The 20237-nt window shown below is 37.9% G+C and overlaps 1 protein-coding gene across 16 annotated transcripts in view; it reads right to left on the bottom strand.

Moving 5' to 3' along the window:
- SYNE1 (spectrin repeat containing nuclear envelope protein 1) overlaps nucleotides 1–20237 on the bottom strand; it is a 437497-nt gene that overhangs the window by 41164 nt on the left and 376096 nt on the right. For 15 of the 16 annotated variants that reach the window (XM_032407632.1, XM_032407640.1, XM_032407639.1 and 12 more), the window contains 3 exons: nucleotides 16218–16376; nucleotides 13113–13279; nucleotides 1190–1352 (listed from right to left, as the gene is read on the bottom strand). In XM_032407632.1, the coding sequence (XP_032263523.1) occupies nucleotides 1190–1352; nucleotides 13113–13279; nucleotides 16218–16376 (489 nt within the window). Of the gene's footprint in view, nucleotides 1–1189; nucleotides 1355–5762; nucleotides 8318–13112; nucleotides 13280–16217; nucleotides 16377–20237 lie in introns of those variants that run through there. The other variant, XM_032407647.1, reaches the window with a different exon arrangement.

Genomic DNA, 20237 nt, shown 5'->3' with positions numbered 1-20237 from the left:
GGCAAATGATAAATTTGCCATACTTAATTAGATACTGTTTTGATTGTCTTACATTTGCCAAATTACAGTACTATTAGGATTTTAACTGTTTTTAAACACTTCTCACTGGTAGACATCATTACCATGTTCTGCAGGAGTATTCAGGGAACTGGAGGCCAACTATAACCCCAACAGCTCAATTATCAGAATTTCAAACATGAGAGAATCCATCACAGAGCTTTAATCTTACAAAAATGGAAAAATGTCCTGCTAACAATTTTTTTTAAAGAAGAAATGCTTTTGAAATAATCCCAATATCTAAAAACTGTATTTCAATATCTATTTGCATTGGTTTAAATAGTTCGTAAAATGAAGTAAGTATATAAACTATTTCATAAGATTTCATAAATAAGTCTGTTTATATTTTGTAGTATTTTTAAGTTAAGCAACTTGGCTATCATGGCCTAAATGCAATGGAAGTAACAAAAGTGTGGACAGAATCTTCAAGGACAATCTAAGGGCATGGAGTAGCAATACTTTTTATGGGGGTTTTATGGCATTTACTACTAACCATTGGAGTCTGCTAAGGTTAGTAAAAATAAGGAAGGGGAATAGGAGGTAAAAAAAAAATCCTTTCTGTATGTGTTTTTCATGGTCACTCTTCTTTTGCTTTTTTTGGGTAGTGTATTGTATGCCGGTGTGATGTGCTATCTTTGCCACAAAAATGAAGGTAAAATTACAGTGTGTGGTCTGAAGATCATGCAACACTTCTCGCAAAACAAAATGTTTTAGACTCTAAAAACTCTAAGAATACACTGTAATCTTTCTTCAAACACTATATGCAGGGGGAAAAAAAAGTCTCTTTTCTATGTATGTAGTAGTGGGCTCATGACCCACAAAGAGATAAATAAAATGTCAGCTCTGTTATAGACACATCACTGAGGCTCAAGCAGCTTAGCATGTCTTCTTGGTGGACCAACGACATTAACCCCATGACAGCATATCTGCTAGACTCAACTCCTTAGTGACATGGGACCTGTTTGCCCCAAAGACCTGCCCTGCCCAAGCCTCCCCTTTCTCAGCAATCTTATGTCTAGCTTCCTCCTGATTTTCCATCTCAATTCACCATCTCACATCTGCCTCTGTATCCTGGCCAGGAGCACAGATGTTCAAGAGCCTACTTACTTCCTTTAGTTGTTTTAAGTTTTACCTGCTGCTCAGTGAGCTTCTTCTGTATTTCATCTGAGTCACAGGAATCATAGACTATGGGCTTGGCGAGCTCTGACTCAATGTGAGCCAGCCAAGTCCTCAGGCTGCTCATGTTCTTATCCAGCTGCTGTACGGCAACCAGGGTCTCCTTCAGCTTCTTTACCCTGTGGGCAGAGGAGAGACTTCACTCAAGTTTCCCTTGTGGGCAAAAGTGAGCACTGGGTCTAAAGCCAAGTTGCCTAGAGCCAAAGTCCTGCCTAGCTCAGCCACTTCGTGGCTGTGTGATTTGGGGCAATTGTACACCCTTCCTGTGTCTTTGTTTCCTCATCTATAACATAAAAGTAAAGGAAGAGTATCTGAGATTTGAATGAGTTGAATAATGCAGGGTCCATGGGAAACATTCAATAAATATCAGCTATGATGATGCTCAACATAGTGATAATGATGTAACAGAGACAGAAACCTCATGGTGTCATAAAAATTATTTCCACACATTATGTAATTTAGACTCATATGAAGAATACCTGGGAGGAAAAAAAATGTACATTTCCAATGGATTGTCACCAAACAGATTATGAATTCACAGTTCTGATTACTCCAGCCCTGATGGGATGTATTTCAGCATCCTTGTGGCAGAAACTCAGTTAGAAGAAGAAAGCACACTTAAGATGAACTATCAGTGAGTGATGATATGCATTTCATGCCAGACTACATTAAAGGTAACTAAGGATCCATTGGATTGCCAATGGCAGAGGGCAGGTTCAAGGCTGACCACCAGCCAGTCTTCACCTGCAAAGCCTAGTTCAGTGCAGTATTTTTTGTTACACAGCATATTTTTTTAGAAAAAATGTTTTCCCATTCTTTTCAGGAAGGAGTAAAAACCAAATTGCTTAAGATTGCCACTTATCTAACAATCATGTGTGGACATCCTATGTATCAGATGCTGGGAAGACAAAAATAAATAAAACTTGATTATTTTCCTAACAAAATGTACAGTCTGACTGGAAATCTGGACATGTATACAATAAAATATAACACAGTGTAGTTAAGAACTAAACTAAAGAAATGAACCAAGTCCCTGTCTAATAAACAAGGAGTGAACAATTCTGTCTGGCCACTTCTAGTAATTATTCACTCATTCATTCCCCATTTGCTCATGTCTGTGTTCCTTCTACAAACATCTATGATGCTAGGTAGACATAGCACTAGGAGACAGAAATACAGTGAAGAGTGAAGTTTCATCCCTGTCACTGAGGAGCTTAGACTTTGCTGAAAGAGGGGAAATGAAGAAGTAACATTAGAGCTGCATCTTGAAAGGTGGATACAAGCCAAGCTGAACATTTCTGGCCTAGAAAACAGAGAAGAAAAGCAGAGATTTTTGAAGGCACCATGTCATAATGTCAGGGGGCCTAGGGGTGGGGAGGGTGGGGAAGAGAATCAGAAAAGAGTTGCGGTTGTGCTGAGGCAAGATGGATGGACAGGCTGGAGTAAGATTATATAGGTTCTGCAGTGACATGACGATGCAGTGACATGACGATAGCTTTAAACTGCAGTTTAAAGATAAATAGGAACTTTGCCAAGATGTGTCAGCCAAGGAATGATAGGATCAGGTCTGATTTTGAGTAAGTCTGAAGTGAGGTTCATGTGGAAGTCCATTCAGGTATAAGAATACCTATATTTGAATAACATTTTCTGTTCATAAAGACACTCTTAGGTGCATTTACCTTATATTGTTTTGAAAAAAAAATACGTGTTTCAAAAATTACATTCATACTCCACAATATATTCTATTAATAGGAAACCGAAAACATGTGTTGCTCTTTGTTTATCATGACTCATAATTCCATTCAAGGTGAGACTTCTCTAATTAGCTTTGTAAGTACATATTGTACCCTGCCCCCAGGGCAGTTCAAGGTGTTGGCCTTGAACAATAATTCCAAGAACACTTAAATACAACCTACTCACATTTTCCTCATATGTAAGACAAAACTTACTTGAGGGTCAGTCAGTGAATAGTTTTAGAACGGCTACGGGGTGCAAAGCTGTGGGTGCACATTTTATCAATGACCACGGCATGGGCTTGGAATTTGATGTGGCTCTGGCCCTCCTGCTTTAGTGGCCCAGGCTGAAAGGACAGTCTACCATCAATAAACACACGGGAATAGGACTACAGAATAGCTCATTGCACTGAGATGTCTGTCCTGGTTTTACCTCTGTAAAAAAGTCCTTTTGGGAACCTCTCCCACTTGACCAGCTTCCTATCTTCAGATCTGGTAGGATCTGAATGCTGCTGACGCTTTGGGATGGGGTTTTATAGCAACCTCATAATATCATCAGGGTTTGGTGTGGAGTGAGAGATTGGCAGAATACTTCATTCAGTGCTTGCTTTCTTCCTGCTTTCCCTTATTTTAACTCCCTAGTATTATTTATGCACAAGTTCCTCTGCCCATGTTAAATTCCTTGGGAAACTGGAACTGTGAATTTCTACTTTTGGTTTTTCCCTTCCCCTGCAGTGTGACCCTCAGCACTTGGCACAAAGTTGGGCATGACTTAAATGCCTGATAAACATAAATAATTAGTATTCTAAATAAAATACTTTTATTTAGTAAGGATACTTTATTTAATTTAGTTGATATTAAATGTATACTTAAATTTTCCCCCTAAGTCCAACATTTGCAAATGGTCTGTCAAGTACTAAAATTTATTCATTTTCTTGGTTCAAAATTCAGTTACAAAAATGATCAATCAGAGGGGGAGACGAACCATGAGAGATGATGGACTCTGAAAAACAAACTGAGGGTTCTAGAGGGGAGGCAGGTGGGAGGATGGGTTAGCCTGGTGATGGGTATTGAGGAGGGCACGTTCTGCATGGAGCACTGGGTGTTATGCACAAACAATGAATCATGGAACACTAGATCAAAAACTAATGATGTAATGTATGGTGATTAACATAACAATAAAAAATAAAAAAATGATCAAAAGAGCTAAGGCACAAAAGAATGTGAGTAAACACTGTTCCACTAGATATTGTCTACACTAGTCAAATAATTTACAAGATTAGTAATCTTGTATAATATCGAATGGGTTTCAATAGCCAGCAGTGAGTGTGTAGTATGTCAAGGGCATCGTGACATGGAAATGCTTGTTCATATAGTCCATTAGGGACAAGTTCCTCTTTCAAATGAATGTGTAAACCTCAGTAAAGTCAATGGGGGTGAACATTTAAAGTGGTTTTCCTTTCTCATTTTTTAAAACATGTATTTGAGTACAAATAGCAAAATGCATTGTGTGTGCGTGTGTTGGGGGGGAGCAGATGTGAGCTGAGGGGAAATGGGTAGTAAAGCCCCAAACATCTTCCTTGAACTTACGAAAGTTGATATTTGCAGGACAGAGAGTATTCCTTTTTTTTTTTTTCTTTTTTAAGAGAAATGTCCCATATTTTTTCCATTATTTCTTTAAAGGAAATCCTTGGGTAAAGTGTCACAATGTTTTTATTTATCTATCATTTTAAGAAGTTCGAGCAACATTCTTTTTGGTAGCATCCAGGATTATAATTCAAAATGGATGTTTGCAGATGTCACAAGTCTGGGTAAGTTTAGCAAATCTTGTGCATCTGTAAGTTCCTGTAGCTGATGGGTCTTCTCACAGTTCAGTGTGCCTCATGGGACTTCACCTTCCTGAGAAGGAGTCTACTACTAAACCCAGCTGCATGAATAGCTATATATACTCATAAACACTGCATGTATATATTTATCGCTACTTTCCTTCAAACTAATTTAGTAAATCCATAAACCAAAACAAAAAAAATCACATTCTAAATATAATAGAACCAAAAGTACCATTAGTAAATCCTATTCACCAGTAGGAATTTATTTGGGGGAATGTTACGGTACAAGAATAATATTTTTAAAAATGAAGTTAAAATTCCTAATATAATGTTGTTCTCACTGAAAAAAAAAAACCATGAAATAAACATTTGCATAATCCACAAAATTACTATTTTAGGCATAAATTTTTACATTTTGCACATGTTTTAAAACCTTTATGCTAGTCAGTAACCAAAATGTACTGACAAACCTAAACAGAAACAACTTTTTCTCATACACAAAACCCTCCAGGCCTCCGCTCTATGGGCAGATTTTTATTTAATAAAGGGAAAGCTTTCCGCTACAAAGCTGCGAACTGGCTAAGGCTGAATTTCAGTTTCATCAGGAGCCCATCCTTTAAATAGCAGATGATGGACAAACTGGATCTTCTTACTGGGTCTCTTTCCTGTGTCTCAGGCTCTCTACTGTAGCATTCCCCTTGTATGACACATACAGTCCGGCGACAACTGGAATACCAAGCCATAACCAAGTCCATTAACCTTTCCCTCCAGCTCCGCATGCCCAGTAGGGGGACAAGAAAACCAACCGACAAAGAACTCTTGGGAGTCCATGGCCAACGAGCTCCTAACACCAAATCATCTCTACTAACACTGGCAAAAACAATCACGGATTAAAGATCCAGCATCTATCCTATGAAGCCCATGTAACATGAAAGCTATGCACAATGGAAGAAACTCAAGGAGATGCCTGCCTTGTGACATCGCAGTTACATTCTGGGAGATCTGCATCCACACAGCCGTCCTCTGCCATCCTCAGGGCACACAGATCTTCTGCCACCACCATGAAGCTTCCAACTTGCAAGTTAGGTCTGCAGAGCAAAAGGCTAAATCCTGCGTGGAGATGAAAGTTTCCCCTTGTCTGCGTATGGAAGTATGAAAATGCTCACTCTAAACAAATGTTGGTAGGTCTCTGCCTGATAATATGACACTGAGCAGTGACAAGTGGTCATGTTTCTAAATAAAACCTACATTCATTAACATGTGCCAAGCCTGATCTCCTGGAATGTAGGCCACGAGTGTAAGAAGGGGAAAAGGCTCAGTGTAATCTGCAAGGAGGGGGAGGCTTTCTAAAGAAAGAAGGGTATAAAAAATAAGGCTGGCTGCAAACACTGACACTCTGGAAGGACAGGCAACTCTTCTTGTGGGCTGTTTGTTGAGTTGAAAAGGATTTTTGAAAAAAGATAAATCACCCAAGTGCAAACAAAACCTCCACAAGTACGGCAAGTTGTGGTAGCAAAAAAGAGCAACTTGTTTTTCCTTCTGGTTGAAATGCCAGCTAAATGGTGTAAGTAGGAGTTTTAGGGGTTGCTTGGGAAGATGGGATGGAAAAGATATTCTGTAGAAAAGTGGTTGGTCTTCACTTTTGAAAAGACTATTTAAACAAGAAAAGTAATTGAAGAAATATTATTCTTTCCTTCCATATTCAAAACCTTTTGTCCTTTTAAAAATAATGATGCAAAGTGACAAAAGTAACATGTTCATTTTAAGATAATATAATAAGGTATCTGTTCATTTGCTTGGTGGGATTCAGATAACTTTCTTTTGTGAATTTCAAGAGTTTCAAATTTTCTGTACTGAATCTATGTGAATTTCACAATTCAAGCTTTTAAAGAAAATAAGCTCTCAAATTATTAATTACTGGTAATTTAATAAAATGTGACGAATGCTGGCTGCTTTAAATCCTTTTTGGATCAAGGTATTCATACACACAAATAGGTTACAAACAAACAAACAAATAAATAATGAACATTTGCTAAATTCTTTTTAAAAGCCCTATATGACGAGCTGCAAAATAAAACAAAGCATTTGGGTCTGGTTGTGTGAGATAATTGCTTTTAAAACAGAAACATATTTTCTTTTTAAAAGCAACAATTTTATTTTACGTAAGAAATATACTCCAGAAAACTTAGTTCTAAATAAAATTATTTTTCAAATCCTGCTATTTAAAGATATCCTATTGTGAATTCTTTATAAAATAATCACTTCTCTAATATATTATTTTTAACAATCAGGAAGATACGCATATAAGCTTTAGTTAAAGGAATATATTGGTCATGATTCCATAACAGTAGGTAAATTTATTTTTTCTTGATTATGACTAACACTTCTGAAAACCCGAGATCTTTGAAACCTTGTACTGCCATTATCTTCCTAGTTCAATTCCTTTTTACTTTATTTAGTTTTCCTCATGGGTTCAAATTTTTTTCGCATGCTCATTATCATTAGGACAATATATTTACTGCAGCAAATTAAACATAAAGCAAGTTACTGTAAGGTCAAAAAATGGTAACAATATCAATGTCCATCACTAGGGAAGATACTGGATAAATCATGTAAATTAAAACTATGGAATACTCTGTAGCTCCCTAAAAGAACAAGATTTCCATATGTGGCATTTTATGGTTATACATGGTCCTTCCTCCTGCATTGTCTCTTTGGAGCTATGGCAGTTATTTTAATGACTATTTTGAAAATGAGGAAGCTAGGGCTCAGAAAGGTTATGCAGTAAGCCCTAGGTCACACAGCCTGAACACGATGGACTAAACTCAGGACTCTTGATTTGTTCTGTGCTGTTTCCGTGCTTGCTGCATCAGTACATTCCTGATCCTGGCCAGAGTTTTCCAAATTGACCCCCATGAGGTAATGCCAGCCATAAACTCCAAGAATCAAGTTTTCTTCTTGCTCTAGCATGGGTGGAACCCCTGTTAGACTGAAACGCCGTCTAAGGGCAGCTGCCCCAACTTCACAAAGCCTCCCTTGCGCTGCACATGCGGTTTATCTATACAGCCCCGAAGCTCCCTCTGGGCTGAGAACTGTCATGTGCTGAGTGCTCTGCTAAGTGGTTCACGGGTACTATCTCACTTAGTCCTCCTAACAACTTTTTACACCTGTGGTAACTGAGGTATTGAGAAGGTAAGGAACTTGCCTAACATCACAGTGTGGGTGAAGCAGCGCAACGTGATGATTCAGGCAGGTGAGGCCTTAAGCGCATGCTCGGCTTTATTCTTGTCTGTACGTGTGGCACTTTGCATCCTATGTCTTAGATTGGAGAAATGCAATGAATACCGGAGTGACCATTATGTGCAAAGAGCTATGCTGGGTGCAACGAACACTGGAGTGACCATTATGTGCAAAGAGCTATGCTGGGTTCCGGCTTCACTACGGATATGCTTAGAGTGTAGCAGAGAGATAAAATTGTAAACAACTAATCACACAAGATACTTATTACAGCAGAGGGAAATTCTATGAAGGAGAGGACAGATAGCTTGCTGAGAAGGTAAGAAGAATCTCACCTAATCCAAAGAAAAGGAAGAACATGAAGAGCAATTAGGAGTGGGCCAGGCTGGACGGGGGCAGGAAAGTGAGCAGGCAGATGTGATGGAAGGAGGAAGAGCTGAGGTGAGTCGTGTGTATACTTGCTCTGTACCCTTACTCGGCTAGGCACCATTTTCTCTTTCATCTTTTACATTCTCTAGGTCTGGGGTCAGCAAACTATGGCTGGCCACCTGTTTCGATAATAAAATGTTATTGGAACCCAGCTGCAGTTTTCTGTTTCCTTACTGTCTGTGGCTGCTTTTGCAATATGGCAGAGGGGTTTCAGCAGGGACCATGTGGCCCAAAAGCTGAAAATATTAACTAGAGAGTCTTGTGCAAAAAGTTTGCCAATCTCTGCCCTGTAGCAACATCCATAGTACTTCATACACAGGAGACATTCAGTAATTTTTTTTTTAAATTATATGTTTTTACTCTACTTCTATATGGTGTTTAAGGGAATTATAATAAATACACAGTTGAAAAGCAAGCAGCCACAAAGGACCACACATTGTATGATTCCATGTATATGTCCAGAATAGGTAAATCTGTGCTGGCCTGGGGCCAGTGGAAGGAGAGAGGGTGGAGGGGAAAAAGATGATTAAGGCTTTTATTTGGGGGTAATGTTTTAAATTTGATTGTGGTGATGGATACACAGGTCTGTAAATATGCTAAAAATTACTAAATTGTATACTTGTGATAGACAAGTTGCATGGTATGTGAATTATACCTAAATAAAGCTGTTACTGAAAAAAAAGTCCCAAATTACTAAAATGCACTTTTGTTTTGGTGATGGGGATTCAGGTTTGGTAGAGGGAAGAGGAATATCCTTATGTTAGAGAGTACAGTTAATTAAAAAAAAAAAAAACAAACACATCATTACAACAGAGCACACAACTTGAGTGTGACCTTCCTAGATACCCAAATGGGAAATGTTCAATAAAACACTGTCTGTTATAAAAAGCACTGAATGGGGCGCCTGGGTGGCTCAGTTGGTTAAGCATCTGCCTTTGGCTCAGGTCATGATCCTGGGGCCCTGGGATCGAGTGCCACATTGGGCTTTCTGCTGGGCTTCCCCCTCTCCCTCTGCCTGCAGCTCCCCCTGCTTGTGCTCTCTCTCTCTGTCAAATAAATAAAATCTTAAAAAAAAAAAGAAAAAGCATTGAACAACTAATGCTAAATGACAGAGCTCCTGTTACCCTGAGCTCTAAAAAAACTACTATGTGGAGTTTTTCATAGGGTTCACAGACAAAATGAGAGCCAGAATCCTAGCAGACAGTTTTATAGAAATTAAAGTACACCAATGACTGTTCCTTTTTTTTTTTTAATTTTTTATTGTTATGTTAATCCCCATACATTACATCATTAGTTTTAGATATAGTGTTCCATGATTACACCAATGACTGTTTCTTATGTTGACTCTTAAGGAAAAGCCAAGGGCTCAGACATGCTTTGGCCAATTGTCTTGGCCAGTATTGACCAACAGAACTTTCTGGGATGAAGAAAATGTTCTGTATCCGCAGTGCTCAATAAAGTAGCTATTATCCTCATATGGTTATTAAGCCTGGAAATGTGACTAGCAAAACTGACTGTAATTAAAATTAAACTGTAATTTAATTGCATCCCATTTCAGTTAATTTAAATAGCCACAGGTAGCTAATGACTACTATATTAAACTGAGCAGGTCTAGAAAGTATGGACAGGATACTAGAGCATTATCCACTGAGACCTAAAAATAACTAAGCAAATTTTGTTGCCCTAAAAAGCTGACAATTCTTAGTGACAGTTTAAAAAGTCAATGCAAAACACATTTATTTTGTACTCAGAATGGTCTAAGCTAATCCACTAGTGATAGGAAGTTGGCTCAAAGTTATGCATTCTATTTGTATGCAATAGGTTTATTATCAGTAAATCTTCTTTCTTTCTTTTCTTTTTCCTGTTTCTGTTAGCTGGGAAACTGTTCACCCGAAAATATGATCTTCAAAAATAACCTCTCCATTCCCACAAGAGCACCAAAACAACACAGAAATATCAAAAGGCACAACTAAGTTGTGTTCTGCCTTAATAAATCAGTGTGATAAAAAGTTGGAAGAGGGAAGAGTGGTGAATGGGACTGACCCATAGAAACTTGATATTTGAGCTGGCAGCTCAGAGTTGAATATGGGTGTGGGGGACTGTCATCTAGTGTGTGTACTCTCAAAGTTCTGATAAACAAGGGAATGGAAAATAAATGTGATGGCTGAGTGTCATTTAGGAGGGGCTTCAAAGAGACTATGAATCCAGTGTGGCATTAAGCTCTAGAACAAATAAATGGTCAACATGTCATCTAGTATACTTTGGAATGAGGCAATGAGAAATAGACAACACATCTATAAAAATCTACATCTGTGTATGATGAGACTCTACTAAAGTAGAAACATATGAGTGTTTTAGTGACTGTAGTGCAAAGTATGCATATCCAAAAATATTTAATTGATTCAAACTTTACGAATGTGTCTTTGGAAAATTAAACAAGATCTAGAAAATCCTGACTTGAACAACAGAAAAGTTATAAATAAACATGACTTCAGGGAGAAAACACCTAACTCATTTGATGTAATGTTGGCTAATGGCTGGGCATACACTTAAGCTAGCTTCTTATGAATAAACTATATTAAATTCAATTTAAAACATCTTTGACACAGTGTATCCCCCATATTCCATACCACTGAGCCACTAAAGATTAGAAAAAAAAACATTAACTAGTTTAGTTGGATTACATGGCAATGCAAGCCAAACCATGAGTCATAATTTAACCAAAAAAAAAAAAAAAAAAATCCAAGGATGTTTACCAATTGGGCGGCTTCCCTAAGAAGGGTATTTATAGCACAAAGAGCTTCAATTTATCCTTCTGAAATAAGATTTGGTTATCACAGACTGAGAAGTGAGGCTAAACATAGCAGTGGGGTTCTAAAACCTACATATGCTGGAACACTTGGAGTAGTTGAGCTGAACCATACGTTACCATCGCTTTGTAGTACCTTTACCCGGGCATTTAGCTTCACACTTTACTTGATTTCTTTGCATGTCTAGATGCCCACCATGAACTCCTCAAGGAAAGGGGCCTCTTTGTAGCCACAAAATATCTCAGAGCTGCTGTGAGCACTTTACAAAGGACTGGGAAATTAGATTGTTGAAATAATTACAGAACCTAATTTTCTTTTAACTGCATTCTTTAGAACAGGGATGAGGAAGTCATAAACTTGGCAGACAGGAGAATGTAGTGCTCCAGAGCATGGGTTTTAGAGTCACAGAGTGCAGGCTCTGCCACTCAGCATGTGTGTAACCATGGGCAAGCCTGAGCTTCAGCCTCTGCATCTGGAAAATGGGTATAATAATAATGCCCACCTCAAAGGGTGTTGTGAACAACACAGGTGAAGATGCATATGAAGCTTGTAGCATGGTCACTGGCACAAACCAAGGGTTCAATAAATGTCAGCTATCACAGTGCCTTTGCTAAACATTTTAAAAATTGGTAAACATTTATTCCATTTTTTGTTTCATTATTGCTAAATAAATTATAATCTCATCTTCTTCCTAAATCAGCTCCTCTTTGAAACTCCCTTAGAGAAAACAGAATATGCTAGATATTTTCAAAATCAACACATGGAACTGCCATGAGCATATGCAATTTTTGTGGGCACATGCTATTCAAAGGGCACTATTTCATGTCCACTCACGTCCACGTTTGTGCAGCACAGCTAAGGAAAAGAACTCAGATTTTAAAAAGTATATTGTCAGTTAGCTCCAAATGGCTGTGAATCAGAAGCATTTGTAACATTCTAACTCTCCTAACTGCCATACAAAAGAATGTCCATTCAGTTATTCAAGTATTCATTCATTCACTCACTCAAATATTTACTGAGCCCAAAACTGCATTCAGGCACTGTTCTTGGTGCTCATGATATATGGTGGATAGAACACACAACGACGCCTGCCCTTGTGGAGCCTACATTCCAACATGAAGCCAAGTTCACCTAAAATAAAGCATTTACTTCGTCATTCCCTTTATATAAAATAACATAGTGTCTCATTCATTATATCAGACTTTTATATTGCTAATAAAGACCCTTATATATTTTTATATATTTTTTCTTTCTTTACTTTTGTCTCTTTTCTTCAACCTGCCCTTCTGCAACGGAAACTGAATATAATATCCCTCTCAAATACAAGGCAGATACTTATAGTTATTAAAGCTAAAAACAAAATTGCAATAATGTAGCAGATTATTTTTACAACTATGCTGAGTGGCAATAATTAGCTTTATTCCCACACTCTGCTAGCCAGGAATATAGTAGGAATGTGATTTTATATATATACTTTTTTTTTTTTTGCTACTGCAGACAAAAATGCCCTACATGGATACTAGTCAGCAGTTTTACTTCCTTCCTCATAGAAGGCTGAATACCCACGAAGCCCTGAAACAAAGAATTCTCTTTTGGGAATGGGTTTTGTTTGAATATGACTTTCTCTCTTTCAGCTAAATGCAAACACCACTGAATTTATTAAATAAGAAGGAGATTTCAAAGTTAATGAAAGTGACATTTATGAGAAAAGCATAAACTAAAATGATGGGATAAAGAACATAGAGAAAGATTCATTGGATTGTCTTTAGCTGCAATGGAAGGTGGAGCCAAAGCTTTAAAATTCTGCACACATGTGTCCTATTGAACAGGATCCTTTTTACCTGGCTGCAGTGAGATCCAGAAGATGCTGCCACCGGTCGTTGACCTTCCCGAGCTTGTACTCAATCTCAGAGGCTTTGCTTTCATGGCTGGCTCGAGCAAGTCGCTCTCCCATTTGCTGGAGCTGTATTTTGTTCTCTTGGGCAACAGCAATCTCCTCTTGATAATCCTGCATAATAAATAGCAATCACAGAGATCAGAAATCATATTTTTAATGCATTCAGCCTGGCTCCACTAGAAACATGATAATTACCATTTTCTATTGCTTGGAATAGTTTCGGCATGAGGAATGCTGTGTGCTTATCAGTCCATGTACACAAGAATTAGGGGTACCTACTATTTTCAGGATGTGCATAGACTCTAGATTGAATTTTCATAAAGATTTTCTTAAAGAGAACTGAGATATTTTTATTTACTTAAAATGGGCATTAAAAAATCATTAACAGTGTATACATAGATATAAAGACAAAACTTGAAGGATTTTAATGCTGGGAAATTATACCTTATTGTTATAAGCACCAACCTGGGTGTTGTACTTAGAATCAATCCTCATACAAATAGTTGCTAAGAGGCTTAGAAGTTGTGTGTATGTGCGTGTGTGTGCATGTGTGCACAATTATATATGTGCAACTGACATATATGTGTATTTATATGTAAATGTATATAGGTGTTTCTGTCAATTATTTGTGCAGAATGCTTTAAAAATGAATACCTTCATTTTAATGAGCTACCCTCTATACAATGTCAATATTTTACAACACATAAATCAATGGCAAATTAACTCGCAAGAATAATAACCATTAGTCTTAGGGGATTAATGGGTCTCAAACGTTTTTCATTAACCCAGTTTCGGTACTCACTCCTCTTAAAGATTGTTTTGGATAAGGAAGTACTGGCTGCATAGGCATGAGAAAGGCCACTGAATGGCATGGTTTAAGTGGATGAATGGACATCTCCTATCTTCCCTAACGCTCACCGCCTGACCAATGGTCCTCTTACTCCTGCCACAGTGACAAAAGCTAATCTTTAGAATCCCCTTTTCTTCGTTTTTGGGCTAAACGCCTGTCATGCAGCAAATATTATCTCAACAAAATAATACACAAAGACAGGTTAGAGGGTCATGGATATTTTAACCCTCTCCCGCTCTAAAGTTAGTGTGGCAACAGGGCTATCCTCTCAAGTCAGTTATCAAAGCAAGAAGGCCCCTCAAAAATGAGAGAAGCCAGTGCAGGTCTATTCGTTCTCAGTGCTGAGTGCTCTCTTTAGGTCCAGCAACCCCACCCTATCTACTCTCCATTTTATGTTACTTCAACACAGTGGGATTCAATGACCAATATACCAGATGCACTGACCCCAAACAGGCAAGCTCATAAAGACTTCTTTTGAAATCTCATTTTATATACAGAATAGTATAGCTAATATTTTAAAGATTGTCTGACATTGTGCCAAATAGTGTAATAAAATTATGTGAAAAACTAAAGTTTTTCTAAATTTTAAATTGTGATTGTATATTGTCCAAGAGACAGCTTTTTCCACACCCCCCAAAATATGCATCTTAAATTTCATGAAGAAAATCAATGATTTCTTAACCAAAATTTATTCTATAGCAAGCTTACTATAATACCTATAGTCCCTTAATCATGTCCAGTAGAGCATTCTCTGATATCTAGAAACTATCAAAGTGCAAAGCTATTGGCAGATGTTAAAATGAAATCTGTATCATCTTAGTTCACATTTTAAAGGTTTACAATATCAAATATACAAATGCTTATTGCTAGAATTTGACATTTTAAGTGGAAGCCTTAAAGCTATTAATATCGCATGCTTACACTGGAGTTTTTTCCCTTTATGTGCATGCATGGATAAAGATAGTTTTTCCTAATAATTATTTGTATTTATTTTAGAGTGAATGAGGCTGTAATTCATTTATTCAGTATTCGGTAATAACTGAGTACTTATGAGAAGACAGGCATTGCTCTGGGTGCACGAGATACAGCAATGAACAAAACAGGCAAAGACACTTCGGGCAAAGCTGACAATCCAGTGGGGCTCCCACTGTAGACAGATAACAAACAAGTAAATAGGGCAAGTATGCTGTGAACCAGACAGTGATATGTGTTAACAAGAAACGTAAACTAAAATAAAATCAAAATGATTAATTGTTCAAAAACCATGTGGAAGCACCACTGATACCATCAAAAATATTTTTATTTTTTTTATTTTTTATGTTATTTTTTTTATTATGTTATGTTAATCACCATACATTACATCATTAGTTTTTGTAAAGATTTTATTTATTTATTTGTCAGAGAAAAAGAGAGAGAGAGAGAGCCCAAGCAAGGGGAGTGGCAGGCAGAGGGAAAGGCAGGTTCCCTGCTGAGCAAGGAGCCTGATGCCGAACTCCATCTGAGGACCCCAGGATCATGACCTGAGCCGAAGGCAGACGCTTAACCGACTGAGCCACGTTTTCATTCTTGTAACTGTCTATGCATTCTGTTTTACAGAGATAATGTCAGTTTAATTAATCCTAAGAATTTTTTCTTTTAGTCCCTCTCTAGTGATTTTACCTCTTTAAAAACAAAAACAAAAAAAAACACAAAAGAAAACTAATACACATAGGGGCGCCTGGGTGGCTCAGTTGGTTAAGCGACTGCCTTCGGCTCAGGTCATGATCCTGGAGTCCCGGGATCGAGTCCCGCATCGGGCTCCCTGCTCAGCAGGGAGTCTGCTTCTCCCTCTGACCCTCCCCCTCTCATGCTCTCTCTCTCTCTCATTCTCTCTCTCAAATAAATAAATAAAATCTTAAAAAAAAAAAAAAGAAAACTAATACACATAAATGATTCCTTCTGAACAGGTAGCTAAAACCGAAAAATATTGAACATTTATCTATCAGCAGATAATTTACTTCAGCATATCCATATATATTGTATGTAAAGAAGGCCTTTCCATACAAGTTTATTTCATATTAAAAAGATAAAACATTTAAGATATAGTGCTCCTTTTACAGGAAAGTAATTTAATAATAAGTAAAGCCATCTTTTATACCTGTTAAAAGTATGCCTAAGTGTTATGAAGAGTAAAAACATATATAGCCATGCATCCTGTACCTTCTTGAGCTTCTCTATCATTTCTTCAATGAGGATGTCTCCATTTTGAGAAACTTTGCTTTCCATCTGGGTCAACCATTCACAAAGCTCCTTGTTCTTTTCACTGAAGACTGCCCATTCATTCAATCTCTCACTTACTTGCTGCCGCCTTAAGGAGAGCTGAGAAGTTTAAATGGAAGAACACATAAAAGGATAATCAGAGCAGAACTTGCACTCTGAGGAAAAAAGCCAATAAACGGAGTTGGGTGGACTGGAATAAGTAATAGTTGTGCAACTCTTTAGGTCACTGTTCCTTGAGGTACAGTCCCAGGTGGGATCTAGGAAGGTTTCACAACAAGGACCTGCTATGAAATGCCAGTGGGAGGCATCCAACCCTCTACTTCCCTCCTGAAGAGCTGCATGCACATTCATTTATTCAAGGTTCTGAACAATCCAGCCTCACACTGCAATTGGTTCTGCGTAGATTTCTACAGCATCATTGGATGTACTTTTCCTAAAAGAGAAGGGAGAAATCGGAAACAGGAAGGAATAGAGAAAGAAGGAAGGAAAGAAGGAAAAAGGGAAAAAGGAAAGAAAGAAAAATAAGGAAGAAAAGTGAAAAGGGAGAATGAACTGAATCGCAGGCATCTGCAGAGAGTGAAGCAGAGGGACACAATGCTAAGGGGTCAGAAGACGGATCCCTGTGACTCAGCTCTATACCGATTCTTTTATTTTGGGCAAGTTCTCTTACTTGCCTGCCTGCTTTCTTTTTAATTTATTTACCTTTGTGTCTTTTTCATTTCCTTCTTCCTTGTGCATAATGGCTTTATTGAGACATAATTCACATACCATACAATTTCGCTTAGCATAGTTTTCAAAGTTATTTATGTTGTAGCATTTGTCCGTACTTCATTCCTTTTAACTGTTGAATATATTCTATCATAGGGATAGACAATTTTTATTTACCAACTCATCTGTGGATGGATGTTTTGGTTGTTTCCACATGTGGCTATTATGAATAATGCTGCTATTGTGTGTGGAGACACATGTTTAGTTGCCTTTGGGGTATATACCTACGAGTAGAATTGCCAGGTTACATGGTGGCGCTACAGAGCGTCTGCACCAATATACATTCCCACCAGCAGTAGGATTCTCCTTTCTCCACGTCCTCACCAACATTTGCTATTACCTGTATTTTTGATTTTGGTCACCCTAGTGGATGTGAAGTAGTATCTCACTGTGGTTTTGATTCTCATTTCTCTGATGGCTAATGACGCTGAGAATCTTTTCATGTTTCTTGGCCATCTGTATATCTTCTTTGGGGAACTATCTGGTCAAATCCTTTGCCCATTTTTGAATTGGGCTTTTTTTTTTTTTAGCACTGAGTTGTAATAGTTCTTCATGCATTAGAGACACAAGGGGCCTGGTTCTTATCTCTTAGTCTAGAGCGATCCCTTCCAGTATTTTAAAATTGTATGACTTCATAATACTCTTGTTTTTGCAGTGCTGGTTGAGATACTAAGGGATATTTTTAGTTGAGCTAAGCTACATGTTAGCAAAATATAATGTGATTTGAGTGGCAAGAAGATGATCCTTTTTTATAGATGTTCTACACACTCCTGTTGATAATGCTAGACATTCCACCAGTCATCTCATCGCATTAAGCACCTACCTCTCAATTTTCTTTTTTCCCACTAACATTTTATTATGAAAAACATTAGACATACAGAAAAATTGAAAGAATTGTAATGGTAAGCACCCATAATATACTCACTAGACTCTAAAATTGTGAACATTTTGCTCCATTTTGCTTTAATACATATATTCCTTTATCCATCAATCCATTTTACTTTGTGATGCACTTCAAACCAATTTTCTTTTAAAAATCAAAATGAAAATATTTCTAAGGTACTATACACTTCCTAGTTAGCAATTCTGCCTAGGGTTGGCTCTGTTAATGATTGGGTAAATATTAGTCAAGGTCCCACACAACCCAAAATGTCTATGATTCTACATCTAAGAATACACCTGGTAATTAGGCTTTGAGACCAGGTTCCCTATGCTGGGGCTAGCCTTAGTCATACTGAGCTGCTTAGATAGTGGGCCCTATAACCTAACACAGTTTCTGAAATGTCACCATTACAAATGCATTCTTTTGAATTAATTATGATCTCTTAAAATAAAAATTTCTCTGGGTAGGGTGACACTGATGAATCCATTAAATATTTCCCCATTAGTACAAGTCAGCTTATCATTAAGTTTTCTTTGAGGCAGAAAAATACAGAACAGCCCAAAAGCAGTGAATTTACTCGGGGTCGATACTGGTAGGAATGGGAAAGGCTAAGAAAACACAGGTTAAAAAGTTTTAGAGACAAAGTTCAACTACAATAAGCTATACCAAGACCGTGCTGCAGCTAAGAGCATGATCCTTCCAGCACCCCCTTTCCTCTTGAACTCCGATAGCCCAGTGTATTCAGATCTTCTGCAGAATGCTAAGATTTGGAATTTTCTGGTGGATATGACTTTTTCCCTCTCATTCACACAGCATCTGAGTCAAGAGTGTGGCTGGTCATTAAAATTCTGGTTCAATTGATGTCCAAACTGAAACTATATTTTCATAATTGGGACCTCCCAAAGCAACTGTTTTTTAAGACAAGAGTAAAAGCCCCCACCCTTCAGATTTAAGATTAACAGGTCTTGCTATGTATAGCTCCTCCTTTCCTCTTCCCCCAAATCTTGGCCATGAGCAAGGATGAATTCTAGGGCTTTCCCCTACAACACCTGCAGGGAAGATGACCACATAATAGAAAAATACTACCTATTTCTTTGAGAGGTAGGTTTTATTATACCCATTCCAGAGAGATGAAGAGAAGTTAGACAAATTTGAGGCATTTGTTTGTAGTCAGTATGAGACAGAACCAGCAAAGCATGAGTCTTTGATACAAGCTGTGATATAACATTATGATCAAATATCCAGAGGCAGCTGAGATTCGAAAACAGTCTCTATCACTTACTAATGATGTGACCAGGGCAGGGTTACTCATCTTCTCTATGCCTTACTTCCTTCATTTGTAAATGAATTTTTCATCTGTTCCAAATCCCATTAAGCAAATGTTTACTGTTTGCAGTAAACAAGTGTCTACTCTGTGCCAAGCCCTGACATATGTCCTGGAAGAGTAGGCTCGTAATAGAATACAAACAAGAAAAAAATTTAAGGAAGTAACGAGTACATACTAAAGGTTTAACAAAAGCTGGCCATTAACAGACGACGATGACTACTACAGGGCATCATTTGAGTTTTTAATATTTTTTCCCCCTTGACACTCAGGTAGTCAACACCTCCACTGAGTAGCTTGAATATGTGTCTCTGGTGCTTATCACACAGCACGAAAGTGTTGCTTTCATTTGCTCACTGTAAAGCAACAGCTGAAAGAAGAAACAGGTAGACCACAAGCACTGGTTACAAAGCAGCACCAAAAGCTTCTCGAGAGATGTCAATTCATAATGGAGACGGCGTTTTCCTTTTGGTTTGTAAAACTGACATTTAGGCTATATGATAAGCGAACATTACCCTCTCTTTCTTTAGGGTTAGCTGAAACCCTTGAATTATTTATCAGCTTAGCACATATTTAGGTTTTTCTCAAGGTCACAAACACTCTGCATTGCCAATAGCTGGCAAGTACTGGCTGAAACCTCGAGTGTGAGGCAGCTGAACAGGAAATACATCCTTTTCGACTTCAAATATTTTTACCATGACAATTTGAAAAACACCAAGCAATTACAATGATGATATATTTATATCTCAACTAGAATTACACACAGATCTACAAACCCAAACGGGGATAAAAACGGATAAAAGCCCTGGCCGTGGGCAGACACAACAAACCATTTGGGGAGTCTATTTGTGAATGGTATACTCTCCTATGTTAACTCTCCTCTGAAACATTTACTTACAGCATGCCTTCCTCATTCTCCTTGGTAGTCCCAATGACTCCTGCCTTCTCATCCGCTGATTCGATCCGACTACGAAGAGACAACTTG

This window comes from Phoca vitulina, unplaced genomic scaffold (genome assembly GCF_004348235.1).
Source record: "Phoca vitulina isolate PV1807 unplaced genomic scaffold, GSC_HSeal_1.0 scaffold9, whole genome shotgun sequence".
NCBI lineage: Eukaryota > Metazoa > Chordata > Mammalia > Carnivora > Phocidae > Phoca > Phoca vitulina.
The sequence above is the reverse complement of the archived record's forward strand: the minus strand, read 5'-3'. Positions and strand labels throughout refer to the sequence as shown.